Source organism: Lolium perenne, chromosome 4, assembly GCF_019359855.2.
Source record: "Lolium perenne isolate Kyuss_39 chromosome 4, Kyuss_2.0, whole genome shotgun sequence".
Classification (NCBI taxonomy): Eukaryota; Viridiplantae; Streptophyta; class Magnoliopsida; order Poales; family Poaceae; genus Lolium; species Lolium perenne.
In genome coordinates this window covers 80,875,461-80,894,196 of record NC_067247.2, presented here as the reverse complement: position 1 = coordinate 80,894,196, position 18,736 = coordinate 80,875,461, and the positions used below count along the sequence as shown (strand labels likewise).

The following is an 18,736-nucleotide window of genomic DNA, read 5'->3' as shown; positions in this document are numbered from 1 at the left end:
GTATTTTGGATACAACTAACACGGACTAACGCTGTTTTCAGCAGAATTGCTCTGGTGTCTCGTTTTTGTGCAGAAATTCAACTTTCGGGAAAATCCTCGGAATTTATACCAAAGGGCTTATTTTACCAGAAGAATCACAGAGCCAGAAGGGAAGGCCTGGGGGAGGCCCAGGGCCCCCAGACGCTAGGCCGGCGCGGCCTGGAGGGGGGGGGGGGGCGCCGCCCTAGCGTGTGGCCCCCTCGGCTGCCCTCTGACGCCCTCCTCTGGACTACTTAAAGGTTTCGATCTAAAAACGCGAGGAAGGAAGTCGAAGTCGCCAGAAACCCTCCAGTACGCCGCCACATCGCGAAACTCCGTCTCGGGACCAGAAACTCCGTTCTGGCACTCCACCGGGACGGGAAATTGGAGGAGATCATCGCCATCATCACCACCGATGCCTCTCCATCGACCAGCAATGTTTCCCCCATCCATGTGTGAGTAATTCCCCCGCTGTAGGCTGAAGGAGATGGTAGGGATTGGATGAGATTGGTCATGTAATAGCATAAGATTGTTAGGGCATAGTGCCTAGTGTCCGTAATTGGTACTTTGATGATATTGTTGCAACTTGTTATGCTTAATGCTTGTCACTAGGTCCCGAGTGTCATGATCTCAGATCTGAACATGTTATTGTTTCATGATGATATTCATTGTTTTATGATCTTACCTGCAAGTTGTATACACATGTCGCTGTCCGGAACCCGAGGCCCCGAAGTGACAGAAATCGGGACAACCGGAGGGGAAGGCGGTGATGTGAGGATCACATGTGTTCACAGAACGTTAATGCTTTGCTCCGGTACTTTATTAAAAGGAGTACCTTAATATCCAGTAGATTCCCTAGAGGCCCGACTGCCACCGGCTGGTAGGACAAAAGATGTTGTGCAAGTTTCTCATTGCGAGCACGTACGACTATATACGGAACACATGCCTATGGATTGTTTAGTACTTGGACACCGCTTTATTATTATCTGCAAATGCCCTGCTTTGATTGTTACATGAGTTTCTCTCATCCATGCAACGCCCGTCATCCATCCTGTGCCTACATTATTTTAATCCCGCTGTTTACTGTAATCACTACTGTTGTCTCTGTTACTCTGCTGCTGTTATCTCACTACTGCTACTGCTATAAAACTGTTACTACTGATAAACTCTTGCGAGCAAGTCTGTTTCCAGGTGCAGCTGAATTGACTACTCCGCTGTTAAGGCTTTCAAGTATTCTTTGTCTCCCCTTGTGTCGAATCAATAAATTGGGTTTTACTTCCCGCGAAGACTGTTGCGATCCCCTATACTTGTGGGTCATCAATGTGCCGTAACGATCCAGAGGGATCACACACCCACCAGGTGCAGCGGTATGATTTGGGGGTAGTTCCATGGGCTGGTCTAGAGGATGACCTCCATTGGCGTTGGCCCGCTCACCACAACCCGAGTTCGCATTTGGTTGACTCGTTGCACCAGGGCTTACGAGTCGGCAGCCTCCACGAGCGCCGTGAATTGGAGCCTCTTAGCTTCCAGATTGACCTTTTCCAGGGCCGGCTAGGTCTTTTCCGCTGCATGGGTGGTGCAAGTTGCTTCCATCTCAATCGGATGCAAATCCGCGTTGGAGGCATCAATGGGAGTCGCCAGAGGGTCGATGTCGTCGTTGGCCATGAAAACTCCCATGAAATTCGTATACCCTCTCCACAACGAGTTGACACCGTCTTTCCATCCACCTCCAAAGTCATTGTTGAAGAGGGGTAGATCGATTGTGCGTTGCCTCCTGGCGCGCTACTGATGTTTTCATCATCGAGGGTGATCCTGCCAGTGGTAGATCTAACACTACCCTCTTTCGCAACGCCGATGAAGCCGATGAAGACGTCGATGCTGCTGGTTGGAACGACCGTGTTGCTAGTTTGATTACTAGTAGCAGGATTGACATGTGGAGTCCTCGATGAAAGTGAGGCTTCTAAACCGAATGTAGTTTCCGACGGCGATTGTTGAGCCGAGTCCACTGAGAGCTCCTTCCTAGAAGTCACCTCTCTAGATGCCTGTGCCTCACGGTGGACGCCAAATGTTGTGGGAAAGTCGTGGAATATGCCATCACGAGATGATTTATGAGTTGGGGAGGAAGTCGCCGAGTGCTAGCAGGGAAGTGGTCACTATACGATGTACCCATGTTCGGCCCTTTTCTCGGGAGGTAAATACGTACTTCTTGCTTCTGCTATTATTGATTGATATATGCTACAATGTGTCTCCCGACTTAGGCTAGCTTCTCTAAGGTGAGTTTGATCTATGGTTAACCCTCTAGCTCTTAGTTATTGCTAGTACTCTAAGGATGGTACTGCGCCACCTTATAAAGGAGATCACATAGGGCTTTACACATAGTATAACCCGAGTCGTTTCGGGCCTTGGAGTGCTAGTAGGAGTTAAACTATGCTACTTGTCTTACATGACAAGACTCCTTGGTTTCTTGGTCATATCCCTTGAACCGACTTGCGTGAGCCCGGCCCAAATCTCCTATTGTGTAAACCCAACTAGGAGGCGGATTTAATTAGGCAATGTGCCTCCCTTGTCGTTTGGGCCATCTTCACCTTGGGACTACCCATTTAGTATTCTCACTTCACTCCTTCAGACTATGTATCGAATAAATAGGGGATGTCACCTAGTCCTTCGTGTTGAAGTCGAAGGCGCTGGAAGAACTCCACATTAAGCGCTAGGCGGACGGTAAGGAAATAACTCGCCTTCGTGCAAGATCCAACAAGAAGTGGTGAACTATCTTTTCATTTTCGTTTTATTCCATGAGACCGACCTCCTCGTAATAGCTCTTGAGCAGTCAGGTTCCTGTACAAGAAAGAACATTGTGGGTACATAAGAGCATTTTCAATCGCATCCCCCAAACCGTCATCTAAAGGTATTTGGGGCGCATTGGACAAAAATCATCCCCAGCCGCGCACCAAAGGCCATTTTTGTCCAGCGCGGCCCAATACGGTGTTCGAGCCCGTCTCCGCTACACAGGAGACGCTCCGGGCACGCTGGACACAACGAAATAAGAGGCGAGGAGGCGCGGGCCCGACGTGTCAGCGGCTCGGACGCTCAACCGCCGTCTACCTAGCGGCGGTGCAGTTGCCGGGAAGGGAACCGTCGCGTTGGCAACCGCGTCGACCGACGCGCCAACCACCAGAATGGAGCGCGAGCTCCTCGGAAGAGCAACCGCCGCTCTCTTCGACTTCTGCGTCGCCGTTCATCCGCGCTCAATAAGACCCGTACGTAGGCGCTTTCGGATCTTCAACCGGCCGCCATTCATCCAAGCTTCTCAAGATGACCTACATCTCTGGCCTTCCATCTGACACCTCCAGCGAGGGCAAGCCTCCAGAATGGCATCATTGGTGGGACAGAGTCCGGACGCCCAGCAGCAGCGATGATTCCCCGCCGCCACTGGAAATTGCGGAGGAATGGCAGGCCGTGGAGGAGGAGGAAGGGTCCGAGGAGGCGACGGCGGCGGCGGCCCGTGCAAAGGCGGAGGCGGAAGCGAAGGCCAAGGCCAAGGTCAAGGCCAAGACGCAGCCGGCGAGCACCGGCGATGACGAGGAGGACACAAGTTCCTTCGACGCATCGACCGACATTGCCTCTTTGGAAGAGGTGACGAGCAGGAAGGGCCACCGTGATGAGGACGACGAGGCAGAGCCATCAAAGAAGAAGAATTAGTTTTAAAAAATTTATATGTAATTTGATTATATTTTTTCGAAGTTTTTATATGTAATTTATTTATGTTGCACCGATTTGAATATTAGTACAGAGTTTTCTTCTATCTATTAAAACAAAAAAAAATATTTTAATGTTTGGGGGAGACGTTTGGGGGATGCGGCTGGGGAGCAACGTCCCCCAAAGACGACACAAATACGTCCTCCAAACACTCAATCCGGCGCCGTCTGGGAACGGTTTGGAGAACGCGACTGGAGATGTTCTAAGACGCGGTGCCTATGACCCATTAGTATTTTTCCTCGTAGAGTCTGTGAGCTTTATGTTTTGATCCTTGAACGAGCCCTCAAGTATTTTATCGTTGTGTAATATGACGTTGCAGACCTGGAATCCCTAAGAGCTCTAAGCTCCCAGGATTGGCAGCTTTGTGGTTGATCTGTAGGTCGCTTTCACAGCCCCGTATCGTATTTTGGTTGCCAAATGTTGCTTTTTTCACCGTATGCCTATAGGCGGTGCCCGAGTTGGAGAGTGGACGGGAGGAGGCGACACGAAGAGGCGTAGGCGCGTAGCGCACAAGGGCACACCGCTCTCTCTCAATCCCTCTCGTGCGACGGCGACTCGCTGGACCGCCTGTAGGAGCAGGTGCCGCGGGACTACGGGACCGCAGGAGTACCCGCGAGGGCGGTCCTCCAGCCATGGCGTCGTCGTCGGGGGAGAAAGACGGGGCGAGGATGAGTGCTTGCGCCCGGGAGCTGGCGGACATGGTGCCGGTGCCCCAAAGCGACCGGGCCTGCCCCATGGTCGCCATCGCCTGTCGCGGCTTCCGTGCCTTCTACGTCGATGGCAAGTGCTGCGCTCGCGCCCTCTGCCTTACAGCCGAGGCCATCTATGGATCTACCTCAAGCCCCCATCTCAACAACACGGTAAGATTGTATGTCGGTGTTCTCTCCTTCTCTTTGTATTCATACTGGAATTATTAGAGCTTCAATTTTTTCCATGGTGATTGATTGAACTGTAACGCGGATGCTGAATGGGTGTGATGGAAACAGTTCCTCATCCATCATAACCGTGGTCCATAGCTTATAATAGATGAGGCCTCAAATTAGTGTGTTGTGCATGGACTAGGTAGGTGGACAATCGAGTGGTGGTGTGGAGGGAGATCCAGCTATGAGGATGTTAAATTGTTAATCTTATTCAGGAAAGGGGTACTGACCTGATGTTTAGCTATTTGGTTCTGTGGTTCTGATCCAGTGTATGAAAGACAGTGTAATGAATTGGAGTATGATTTAGATTGAAAAGGTTTAGTATGACAGTGTAATAGTTTGCTGTTGTTCTGTAGCTTAATGTCATGCATTTCCTTTTGATGCATATCAGTTCTCTTGGTGGCCAGCTGTACTGAATTCCTGAGTTCTTGTTTTGCTTGTTAAGTCTGGTATTTCAGGCGTGTTGTTCTTGAGGCACTGGTCTGATTTGCTGCAAGAACACCCAGCCCGAGGATGGCTTGGCATAGGTTGCGTGACTGCTGTTGCCACTATAATGTAACAGACGGCCGGTTCGACGAGGAGACATGAAATTGCAGTAAGACACACTGCCTCCTTTATCATTTTTTCTTTAGTCTAAGCTAACTAATGCTCTATGAAATCACATTAAATCTGCAGGAGCCAAATAAATATATTTACAATCTGTTGCATAGAAATAATGTACTTTATAATATTTTCCCTGGCTCGCGTCCAATTTGTAGAAGCTTAAACTAGTGAGATTAAGGCAAAGAAGGAAGCTATTATTTGCTCAATTTAATTTTCAGACGTGGTTTTTTTACTCCCACAATAATTAGGCATAAAGTTCTTTCGCATTATTGTAACACTGTATCTTATAAATAGTGATGAACAAGGTTACCTTAAGATCTATGACATGTATGCCATATTGATGAAGATGCCACAGATATTTGATTTTGTTAAAAGTTTCTACCTTTAGTCTGGTCAAGATAGTTACCTGATCTCCAATATCTTAGTGGAAAGTGCATCCAAATTATGACACTTCTATATTTCTATTATTTATGCAGTATATAAATATTGTTCACTTGTTTTAAACTGTTTATGCGCATTTAAGAATTGTAGTGCAATTAGAAAAACATCGTGGGGTCATTAACTAATTTTGAACTCCTTTTAAAAAATTCAGTTCTATGCATGTGTATGTGCGTAGTTACCTTTCTTCAGTTTTTTCGGGCCAGCTGTTCTTATTGCTGCAGTAGTATATTTAGATCTATATATGCATGTACTTTGTAACACACACACCAGAGGTTATCTGCAAACTTATATGTCTATCGGCTGGGATGTATGAAAATGACATATCTACAGTCTGAAAATAGTAATTATTATGTGGATGCATGTTTGTGTAATCTAATATCCTCGGATTAACAGTACAGTTTAGGTATAGATGCCAGTGGAAGCGAAGCTGTTGTTGCAGATTCAACTCAGAGCCTGCAATCATGTAAGTATAACAATGCTGTATCTCTACTCATGGTTCACTTTTCCCGTTACCGGAAATATAACAAATTTTAGGAAATCTGAGTAGAGATCCATTGTTATTTAGGGCAGGTGGGAAATCATGAATTCTTTTCTGACGAGCATTGATGAAATTTTGTTGTTGTATAGTTTTTTTTGTCTGCAAATGCAGATCCCTGTATAGGTGATTTTTTTTTGTTATTTTCTTACTAGATCTGGGTAGTTCAGAAACGCTTCTTGGAAGAGTTTTGTACTACACCGACTCATAGCCTCTTTATTGATCCACACACAGCACAATTATAGTACTTGACTTTTGGCTTCCCTTGATTTTTTTTTATAGTTTATTGGAATAAGAGATTTAGTCGAGCAGCAAACCGGCACGAAGTATTGTCAATGGTACCAAATTGGTTTTGTTCTCAATTGATTATCTGTTGCTGGATCAATGGTTGTCCAAACTGAATCAATGCTAGCATATTGTCCATTTTTCACTAAAATAATGTTGACTTCCAAAATAGAAAAAAAAAATCCATGGTTATAAAACACTTTTCTTATCTATGTATCTGGAAACATTTTATTTGCAATTTAGCATGATGCAACAATGGTCTTTGCCCAACAAAATTTGGTAATTCATGATACAGACATACATTCAGGATGATTAGCATTTTGTATCACAAATTCTTCTCTACAGAATTGCTAGACATGTATTTCTCATCTAAGCTCTCTGATCTCTTCATAGCAGACAATATTTAGGGTGCGATGGAATGCAAACTGATAGTGTCTCACATTTCCACCAGATAGGATACGAAGAGTCCGATATTCCAACTTATTTCAAAGATGTGTTAGCACAAGCTCACATTGTGAATAGAAGTACCTATTTTCCCTAAAGAACATGGTATTTCTTTATTTTGGAAGATTTTAATTCGGCCTTCCTCTGCATAAATATTGTGACCAAGCATTTTCACAATTCTCATGTTTAATAGGTACATCTTTCTCTCTTTTTTTTATATAGTTTAGTTGTGTCCTCTCGAGTTTCCAAAGTGATTCTGGGAACTTTGCTGTTTTGTGAAATGGATTTCATCATGTGATAGCGAAACTATTGTATTTTTATGTTATATTGTCATGTTGAATTTCTTAGAACAATATACAATGGGGTCCACAGCCAATAGGGCATATTTTCTTTTTAATGTATAGTTTTGTCCTCTGAGTTCGCCAAGCTATTTTGTTCTCTTTACTATTCTAGAAAATGGAATTTTGTTTGTGGCAATATTAAAATTCTTCGATAATATAAGTTATAACAAAAGTAGAGGTTATTAAGCGATTGAAACTCTTTTTGGTATTTGAACTATTGAATTTCTTAGAACAATGTACAGTGTAACAAAAAAAAAGATGGTTTACACGTTAAAGGACAAATCGGCGCGGCAAGACGCGCGGGGTCCTTCTAGTAAAGAACCCAAACCTTATACCAACTATAGAGATGTCCTTTGGGACTCATGAGAATTCCTAGGTGGTCACCTAGTAAGTTCTCCCTAGCTTCCCCAGACCCTTCGCTTGTGTGTGAGGACGCCTACACGATTTGTGGCCCCAGCGAGCAGCGGGCCCAACAGATGACGCTGGCAATGTTGAGGGTTAGGACAGGCGTCGACATGGCAGCAAGATTGTGTTACGGAGGGAAGGGAGCAAGTTGGTGCTTGCTGGCTTCTGTGCCATTGCCGGGCAGTCCCTAGGGTAGAAGAGGGGGACATAAACGAGCGTAAACGGACCACGTCGATCCGTTTTCGTCAGGCAGCTGGAGATATCTTAAAACCGAAACTTATTTTTTTTTGCGAAACACAGTAAAGAGTCAGACGCTCATTAATACGTGCATACACTCATCCCTATAAACACACGCATGCACACCATACCCTATGAGCACCTCTAAGAGACTGATCCAACATGTCTTGACATTGACGAAGTTACCATGAACACCTCGCTATCGACGGGAACATCGTCTCTCGCTGAAAAATATTCCTTCTTTTAATAACACATCAAAGAGACAAACTTGGGGTTTGAATTCTGATAGGATGGAGGTGTCAATGCCCTTCCAACCATGGACCGAGAGGTTATTTCTTTACTTACCGCGGGGTTAGAGCAACTCTAGCAGACACCGCAAACTACAAATCCCAAATACACTGATGGAGGGTATCCCACACGCTATTTGCAGGCTGAAAAAACACCGCATAGATCAGACACCACAAAAGGGGTCCCAAAACAGCATATTCCCTGTCCCTCGCCCATAGTCAACCTTTTTATTTTATTTTTTCCTCTTCCTTTCTTCAGCCTCCCGCCGGCTGCGTGCCGCCTGCCCCCATCCGCTCGGCCGCGCGCCACACGCCCGCCGTCCGGCTGCTCCGCCCTGCCCTCACCCGCTGCTTTCTCGGGACCTTCCCGGCGAGCTCAACCTGCTCCCGGCGCCGGACACAAGTGGAGGTCAACCACCGGCGAGCTCCATCCCCTCCATCACCGCGTCCAATTTTGGCAGGATTCCGACGAATTTTGGCCGACTCCGGCGCCCGTACGATGACGCTGGGCTGAAATTTCCTTCGCGCCAACAGGGAAGTGGGGATAGGGTTCGCAGTCAGAAGGTCTCGCGAAACTCAGTAGTTGAGGTTTCCGCGACGTGAAACTGGATAGACTGGAATTTTTTTTCCGGATGGAGGCTCAATATGGTATCTGGACCAACTTTTTTCCCCTCTAAAACCCTAAAATAGCAGCTATTTGGGGGCTCGATAGGGGTCTGCTAGAGTTGTTCTTAGCCCTAGGCCAAGCTAAATTGGGGACCGGAGCCTAAAACGTTGGGTTTCTCCGTACTCTTATTGTCGAAGGTCGGCGACTGCTTAACTATAAAAGAAAAAATCTAGTAGATCACTGTAAAAAAAATCTAGTAGATTTTTTTTCGACAATCAATACCACATATATTCATAATAACAAATAGTACATGGTAGAGATACACGAGCTATCTCGAGTGATTACAAAATAAAGTCTAAAAGATACTAGCAAATCTTCAAGGTCTTCAAACTCTTTTTTCTTCCAAGACATAATCTTGTATTTTTCTGAAGGCAGCCAAAGATAGATAACAAACCATAGACCTGTAAATACCAACGAAGGTTCTCCCATAATTTTAATTTGAGCCGCAATGCCAAGGCTGCGTGCACGCGCGTAACCATTAAAGTAGTCAATCAACATCGGCAAGAGTACCAACACCAGTATCTCAGGGAATAAAAACCGATCTGCCTTGTCGACGTTGATGGAGAGCCGAGAGTACGAATCACCATTGTCGAGGACGTAGCAACCGGGACAAAAACTGCGAGGATAATCCTCCTCGCGGCAACCATGAGAAAAGATCCAAGATCGATCTGGCGAAGTAAGATCTGAACACCCATACCTAGATAATTGTAATCTTTCAGCACCACCATTAACGTCGGGAAGGAGATCTCGTCGTCGAACGAAAGGCCGAGGATCACTTATTTAAGACGATGCCATCTCCATTGCGGGGAAACCAACAAGAAAACGGCTACCAAAAACCTAACATAGATTACTGAAAAGACTACTTTTATTGAAAACTCCACTCATAGATCGGATTCCCCACTCCTCCCGACGCCGGCAAAGCCGGCCGGAGAAGGGGAAACCGATCTATGGAGGAGGCTGAGTTAGGGCGGCTAGGGCTTTTTCTCAAGAGGCGGCGGCTACCAGGTTGGTCTCTAGCTTTGGTACGAAAATCTAGTAGATTTGTTGTTACAAAGATTGCATAGGTGCAGCAGGCCGAGTCGTCTACGAAAAGAGCCGAAACAGTCTAGCCCGGACACAAAAGAAGTACAGAACGGATCCCTCAAAAAAGGAAAAAGAAACAGAGCGGACGTTCCTCTGTTCCTATCGATCCCGTTGCTCGTCTGTTGCAACCGCCGCGTGATTCCGGCCAACTCCGGCATATCGTGCCGCCCGCTCTAAGTCCTGTCTGCTCGTTCTTACCCCCGATTCGCATCCGCCTCCACGCCGTTTTGTCCCCGCCGCGACCGAGCGTGTAACCCTAGCCGCGCTTGGGTTTGCTGGTGCGGTTGCGCGCAGGTCGCCGGCCTCCCTCAGCTCCCGAAGCTCTGAAGCGTCACCTCCTTCTCCCCCGCTACCTCCTCCGCCGCGCGCTGTCGTGCGGCTCGGCAGGGACGACGTGACCGTGCGGTGGCAGTTCGACTACCTCCCTTCGTCAAGGTCACGCCGCCGCTCCTCTTCTACGTCCTCAGCTCAGGTAAAGCCCCCTAGTCTCCTAGATACCATCTCTGTCTTCGTCATGTGATTGAGATGTTGAGGTGGTCTTCTACTCTTCAGGACACTATGTGGACCTACATCTCCTTGTAAATAAATGTGTTAAAGGATGTACTCCCCTGACTGGTGTGGAGTTGCATTTATTATTTTATTCCCCTGACTCTGATAGTAGATAGTATATCGTATCTGTTAGATGACCTTGACATGAGATTATATTGGGAGGATACTATGTGGAACTTTTTTTTTTTTTTTTGGAATGATACTATGTGGAACTATGGAAGACACGGTTGCAAATCATGAGTAGCACAGGAAATATTTCTCAAATCTTTTTTTCTCCAGAAAGTACAAATAACATCAAACAAAAATCCTTGATTCTCTATTTTTTTGTCCGAGATGTAAAAGATGGATCTATTAGTTTGATACTTTGATCCATGTATGTTCATGAAATCTTTCTTCAACACGATATGCAATACTACTTGGCTCAAAGTTTTTGTCCTCCAATTTTTTCTTAGTTTTTGTTTGTATAACGGATAAAGGGAAAGAAATGTCGAAGATAAAATAAAGATAGAGACACATAGATTCCATATTGTTTTGCTTTTATGTCGTTAGAAAATGCAAATATGTCTATAGGAGACATGCCATTGTAGGGGGAAAGACATATGGAGCTTTTTGTTCAATTTTTCTTTGCTGGTTGGTTGCTTGCTGATTTCCATTGTTTGTTTGACCAGTTGCCAGCAATGGATCCAGACGTGGAGTTTCTGCGGTTAAGTACCATGTTGGACGACGCATATGTCCACGCTGCGGATGATGGCCGTTCTGTCTGTCTCGATGTCTGCCAAGTGTCGTACAACGCAGTGTGGGCGGTGGAGCGGCGCCCATGGACCGATGGCCAAGGCCGCGTCACGCCTTTTATACTCCTTCGCGGAGCATACGGCCGTTACCTTGGGGCAACTGACACACCTTCTTGCTCTTTCCCATGTCTACAGGTGGTCGCCGCACAACGCGACTTCGACGAGCCAATGCTCAAGGATATCATGTGGCAGGTCTTCAAAAGTGATGGCATGATCACGTTGATGTCTGCTACTGGGTGTTATCTTGAGTATTACTCCACACCTCGTAGTTCTTCCATGACACGACTTTGGAAGGTGGACGTACGCCCGAGACTCAGTAGGCCGCGACTTATGATTGATGTGAGTTGCCTGTCTCTTTTTTTTCATTAGATAATGATCAAATATTAGTTCTTACTGATAATCATATGCAGACAAAGTCCAAGTGGGTGAAGATCCTCGCCAATCTCCAACGGTTGTGGTCCTCAGAGCGGGAGGTTAATTGGGTTCTCGCAGACTGCGCTGGTAATATAAATGATGCATATTGGGGAAAATATCTGTTTGATGGCAGGGATCTCTCTAACCTAGAGAAGGATCTTAGCCATTTGGTTGCCCTACCGACCACTCTCTGCATTCGTGCTGGCCGCCACGGGCAACCAACCCCGCTTTGCGTCAACTTTCCCCGGAGCAATGAACCAATGCACGTCATTTTATTTTTGAACAACACAACAGGTCAGTATTCTTAAATTCACTATTTTTGATTGTTTGACAAAATGTACATCAGTACATGAGATATGTCCATGCTAAACATCCGCGCACGCTGAAGTATTTGTGATGCTTGTTAGTATGATAGTTAATTAGCTAGATAAATAATGGTGCGTTTGGTTCCCTTGCTTAGCTGGGTTGTAGCTCAGCTAAACCAGCTAGCTCGGCATTGCTGGCTTTGCCTTGGCTGCATGTTTAGTTCATTGCAGTTGCTGGCAAGCACAGCTTACGTGTATTAAATAAATAGCTTTCCGATTCCTTCATCAGTAAAAGACCAAGGCACATTTACCAAAACACAATCTTTCAATTCAATCTAAGAAACAAGCTCATTGTTCAGGATTACATGCATCGTACATGTGCCGTTGCCGGCAAGAGCCAGCGGCTAGTTGTTTGGGGTGTGCTGTTACTTTTGAGGCTGAGCACAGCTTGTGTGTTTTTCGTTGTTTTCCTCTCTTTTGTGCTTATTGTGCTCGGTTTGGGCTCTTGGAAGCAAGGTCGTTCAGTTTTTTTCTTTTCACAAAATTTATTTGATCATGTAGGCTCATCTTGGCAATCCTAAGTTATACTAGTTTTTGGACAGTAATAAAAGAATTAAGGTTCCCTTTGGTGATTTACCAAAAAAATTCCATTGCAAGTTGCTATAGATCAGTACAAGAAGAAGCACACACCTGATGGACACTATAAAAGGAAGGAAATGTGAATGAACATGTTGCACCATTTGCGCAATTTCTGCAGTGACTCCGTAATTTGGCACGTCTGTTCCAAATTCTGGACAAACATAAACAATAGCTATTAAAGGTGCAATGGAAAGTCTATTTGGCACTAGGAAAACCGTAGCACACTCTTAAGAAACTTCCATGTTTTAGAGCCTCAGGAATACGACGATGCCTCCTCTTTAACTTCCCTTCATCTGCATCTGGATTAAAGCTGCCCGAATTATTAATACTAACTGTTTGCAATTCCTCACCAAGTGAATATTAATTATAAGAGGATAAAACACAAATAGAGCTGGCTCGATCTAACTAGAATCTGTAATACTTTGGCAGACCAAGTTGGTCTAAACAAATTTGTATATTGTTGGTTTTGCATGTTTCTGCAGGAAGTGATAGACTGGTATATCCTGATGTGAGCCAACAAGGTCCCCGAATTAAGTTGGATTGAAGTGATCAACAAAATGACCAGGCATGGCAACCAAATTCGAGCATTTTCCTGCAAAATTTGAAATTCAGTTAAACTAATAATAGCGGTGATTGTGTAACTTGCAGATTTTTGTCATCATTGGGAAGCTCCTTCTGTGCAAGCGACCATGGCAGATGCTTCTGGTTGTCCTTGAGGGAAATGCTGTCCATTTGATCGTCATTCCAATGCTAAGTCCATATTGAGTAGATTCTGGAATTGTTGGATCAGATGAACGTGCTTGGGTAGAACAAACTTTTAAGAGGCGTATCTCTCCCTCTCTAAATTTATGCAACATATTCCAGTACAAAAAAAAAATCTGCAACACATTTGTCTTGCGCTTCATTCACAATCATATCGTAGACTTTGTATCACATTACCGCCATGTATGTATTTCTCATACATAATTTTTTTTCCGCATATGCACCCATAAGGTTTTGCCTGGCTATTATTGACACAAGTATGTCAGTGTTTTCCTCAAGCGTCAACCCATTGCATTGCTCCATGTTCACGGGCACATCTTCTCCTACACATTGCAACCGATGACACACCTGTCCTCATTATAGCCTTCACGCCATAGCCGTCGTGAAGCTCGATGACGACATACACTTGGACCATGACACCGTGCTCTCGTACCAATTGTTGATGCTATATTATATGCCTTCCCATCTCTCTACCTTCTTTCTCTCAAGAGGAAATGCACACATGCATACAGCAAGAAGAAAGCCAGATAGCATTTTCAAGGCAAATTTGTTTCGTAACACAAAGAGCTAGCTACGCCCCAAAAAACACAAATGTATATTTTTCCTGTGCCCTCTCAATGGACAATGGGAATATTTATATATACGGCTGTGCACTATTGACAATTCCGGATGTCGATGTTCCAACCATCTGCTAGCCTCAGGCCAATAGCGGCAATGCCTTTCAGCATGTCATGAGCGATCCTGGCGTGCTACAGTAATCATACCAATTTGATCATTTTTTCGATAAAGTGAATATATTAATATTAAAAGATATCAATTGCACCCAGCCTCTGCAACAAAAAACAATTTGATCATACCTCTCCATTTTATCACAATCGCAAGCTGTTGCGGAGTATGATGAGCCACACCCAATTGAAAAGACAAAGGGCCATATCGGTTTGCTGGGTGTGGCACAGCCGGTTCATGAACTGCTACAGCAGGTTGAGCAATTGGTGCAAAAAAAAAAAACATGGGGGCTCAGTTAGTCCCAGAAATTTTTAATATAGATCATCTACGAACAAATATTTTTTCCAAAGATGGCCTCACATAGTTTCTACTACATTTTTTGCCCATGTGTTTGCCACAAGGTACAGAACAACAATAGTATTTCCATGTAAGATTTTTTCCACGAGAGATGAAATGTTGACATACTCATTGAGCTTGCAGGTGCATTGCTAGTACGTCACCAGTAGCCTGGTACCAGTGGCGCACCAAATAAGTGGTACGCTAGAGGTAAATAGCGCTAGCATACCACTAATTTGGTACGCCAATGGTACCAATTTGACTATAGCGCCAATGGTACCTATTTTATTATAGGCCTTTTCCTAATAGTGAATACTCGAATAAATTATGGTGCAACTTTGGAAATCACGGTTCTCTTGTACAACCACTTAGTTGTTTGATCAATATACACTCTTGGCGAGTGGAGATTATTGGCTCCTCGGATCTAGTGTCTCGTTGTTTTAGAAAAATCGATAATGACATTTATTATGATTTTTTAAAAATATATGAAAATATCTGAATGTAGCCAAATGTTGTATGCCAAAAAAATGTGCAAAATATCAATTTAACATACTTTGTATTTTGAGCTACACAAAAATGAAAATGTGTGGGTCTGAGTACGCATATTTTAAAACCTCCAAATTTAATCATATTTCGTCATTTTTTCGCAGCCTAGAATATAAAAAAATTGCATTGAAGTTTTGCATGCATGCAGGTTACGACATTGACTATGTCCAGATTTTTCCCCATAATTTTTTCTAACTTATAAATATCATTTTTGATTTACTTTTTAAAATGAAGGGAGCACCAGTGCTGAGGAGCCAAAGGCACTTTCCGAACTCTTTGGCTGACTATATCTTATTTTCTCTTTTGGTTGACGAACATGTAGAAGTTACACCTAACAGAGAAAACCTTTTCTGTAAATCTGCAAAATATTAGATACAACTTAGTTTTAGACTTTTAGTAAACGTATCCTTCACATGAAAAACAAACATCGTGGCCTGATTTCGAGTCGTGCGCCGGTGGCCATCTTGTATGTATATAGGAATGTGTATCATCTCATATCGTACGATCATTCATCTTTGCATGACAAACCAACTTCCTACATATCCACCAAATGTCCGAATATAGAATCGGGTCATCACTCAACTACACGGGTAGTAGTAGCTACTATGGCCTGAATGCCTGATAGATATTTTCTAATTTTATTGTACTATTTAAATATTTGGATAGGATTGTAAAGTGAATCAGTTTAACGTGGAAGCTCACCGTTCCGACTTCCAAGCGAGGTCGGTTTCCTTTATTTAACGGGACGGACTCTGCTCCACCAGCCGGACTCCAATCCCGGGCCTACATATATACACAGGAGGCGCGGCGGCAACAGCATACTACTAGTATAATCGATTGATCATTATAGCAACAAAATGGGCGCCACCTTCAGCTGCTCGTCGCCTGAGACGGAGACGGTGCTGGTGTACATCGAAGAGTATTCCAAGCTGATGCGGTCACCCGGGCGTAACCATCACCGGGACTTCATCCGCCTCGGCAACCTCTTGTGGGAAATCACCGTGAGCTCGTCGCGTTTCAACGAGGAGACGGGCGTGTCAGAGTTACTCCAAGTGGTGGTCTTCCTCGGCGGCCTGCAAAGCCCCGACCCGGCCCTCGGCACCGACATGTCCATCGAGATCCTGGACCACACCGGCTTGTACACCGTTTTCCAGCGCGAGAGCAGTCGGGACCCGACGTGCCTGGTGCTGAGCGTGCGGAGGGGCGAGCTGGAGGCGTCCTCGTGCATCCGCTGCGATGACAGCTTCTACGTCAGGTGCACCATCAAAGAGAAGCGGCGGCCGGGCCTTCTCGGAAACTGGTTCTCGTCCAAGTCCGAGGTCGACATGTCCTGGCACCACACCCTTACCGTCGGCAGCCTGTCGGAGATCAAGGCGGCGCTCCCGAGCAGCGAGTCCGTCCACTCCACGCGCTTCGCCGTCGGGGGCAGCAGGTGGTACCTCAAGCTCTGTCCAGGGCTCGGGACCTTGCGCCTCGTCCGCGCGATCAAGGAGGGCGAGGAGAAGCGGTTGACGGCGAAGTTTAGCTTCGTGCTCGAGGGGGCGGTGAACGTCCAGTCCGAGAAGATGACGCACACGTTCGACCATGACAGCTCTGATTGCGAGTTTAAATACCAGCAGCCGCCGGAGGAGGAGCCGAGCACGACGTTGACAGACCACCTCGTTGTTAGTTGCTGCGTCAAAGTTATCCCTCCCGTGGATCCGACAGCCATCCCGTCGCCCACCTCTACCATCCCTGCCACCGTCCCGCGTCCGGCCCCAATTTCGCCCACCGTCCCGGCGCCAACCGAATCAGTACTGACTCCTCTACTTAGGACCTTGCAAGATTGAGAACTAACGTGATATCTGTAAGTGCGTTTAGACTTTGTTGGTAAATTTTGTTGTCTATTGGTTAGTTAATTAGCCGTTTATTTCCTTCAGAATACATGTACATATACTGTAACTCCTTCGATCGCATGTGAACATTACTTCAATGACCGACTCTCCCGTTTTGCAGCCCCCCACGAGATGGTCGTTGAATCTCACGACAATGCTGGATTGAGGATTTGAGGTTGAAGGTTCGGGCGACCAAGGCCACTATTTGGTAATCTTTTTTTTTAATGAAAGGAAAGGGGAATCGACCTGGAAAGAACGATTTTTTAGTACTCTATTTGGATAGGATCTTCGTTCTCATCAAGAAGCTCGCGTATTTTTTTTTTTGAGAAACACAGTACAAACGCAGACGCTCACATACACGCGCATACACTCACCCCTATGAACGCACACACGCACACCCTACCCCTATGAGCATCTCCGGAAGACTGAGCCAGCGGATTGGATCTTGAAATTGACGAAGTCACCACAGGCGCCTCGCTGTCGACGGGAACGTCGCCTCCCACTGAATGAATATTCCGCCTTTATGAGACACACAGATGTCAAATCTGGGATTTGAACTCTGGTGGGCTGGGGGTACAACCATTTGTATTTTCTAATTGTAACATCATAAGCAAAGAATATGTTGCAATGGAATCAAAAAAAGTTCTGTACATAAGAGCGTCTCTAGAAATTAATAAAGACCCGTGCTAGGAGTCGGGTGACACATCTTGGGAGGGATCGGTTGTCAAGTGCGCGTTGGTTGGGACCCGCCCAACCGTGTGTGGGCCCAAACAGATTATTCTTTCCACCGATCTTACTCACCTCTTTTTATTATCACACAACGCACAACCAGTTGGGTCGACAAAAAAATCACAACATGCAGGCATAGTAGAAAACAGAATCCGTTGTATGTTTGCAACATAATTTATGTACTTTTATTACAAGCCAAAAAAGATACCATATGTAGCATTGCAGCAAAATGTTTATAACATTGATAAAAGACGACCATCGATAATTTGTCGTATGTTTGCAACATCATTTATATAGTTTTACAACAAAAGAAAGTATGTAGCATTGCAATAAAATCTCACTAGAAATATAAACACGATTGAAAATAATTGTTTGTTGTTTATAGTTTTGCAACAAAGCGTTTAGTTGTTTGAATGAATAATCACAGAAAACAAGAGACATTTGATGACCCTGAAACGTTGTTTTCCCTATATGTCAATTGGCAGGCATAGCATCTTTTCTAGTGACCTTTATGGTCTCCTTCTATTCTTACACAACATGCAACCAGTTGGGTGGACAAAAAAAATGTTGTATATAGCATTGCAAAAACAAATCAGAAAAAACGACAAAGAGCGGTGCAAAATCCGTCGTATGCTTGCAACACAGTTTATATACCTTAACATGCCAAAAGAAAACATAATGTAGCTTTGCAACAAACATTTCAGAACAATGACAAAAAACGATCAAAGAAAATTCATTGTGCCAAAAGAAAACATAATGTAGCATTGCAACAAATATTTCATAACAATGACAAAAAAAACATCAAATAAAATTCATTGTATGCACACATCATAATTCAAGTAGTTCTACAACAAAATAGGCACTTATGTACCCACTAGAAAAAACAATTGTTTTGGGCGATGAACTTGGCCAACAATCGTGGTAGATGGTGAATCATCTACAACGTTTTCGGTTGATTCCTTGGTAGATCGCAAAAAAACTCATTTTGGAGGCCCGCTACCACCACGAATTTGAAAAAAACCGTAACACATGGTCAATCGGTG

General features: G+C 44.9%; 1 protein-coding gene across 1 annotated transcript; it reads left to right on the top strand.

The window, feature by feature from the left end:
* Positions 1–10,044: 10,044 nt before the first annotated feature.
* LOC127348466 (uncharacterized) lies at positions 10,045–13,657 on the top strand. The gene is made up of 5 exons (XM_051374488.2): positions 10,045–10,494; positions 11,240–11,701; positions 11,773–12,070; positions 13,203–13,285; positions 13,369–13,657. The coding sequence occupies exons 2-4, from the start codon at positions 11,249–11,251 to the stop codon at positions 13,262–13,264; spliced, it is 813 nt and encodes a 270-aa protein (XP_051230448.1). The 5' UTR covers positions 10,045–10,494; positions 11,240–11,248; the 3' UTR covers positions 13,265–13,285; positions 13,369–13,657.
* Positions 13,658–18,736: the final 5,079 nt, after the last annotated feature.

Excerpts from the sequence above, each read along its gene's own strand:
- LOC127348466 (XM_051374488.2), top strand. The coding sequence starts at position 11,249 with ATGGATCCAGACGTGGAGTTTCTGCGGTTAAGTACCATGTTGGACGAC. Across the intron at positions 11,702-11,772 it reads GGCCGCGACTTATGATTGAT|ACAAAGTCCAAGTGGGTGAA; the intron begins GTGAGTTGCCTG and ends AATCATATGCAG. Across the intron at positions 12,071-13,202 it reads ATTTTTGAACAACACAACAG|GAAGTGATAGACTGGTATAT; the intron begins GTCAGTATTCTT and ends ATGTTTCTGCAG.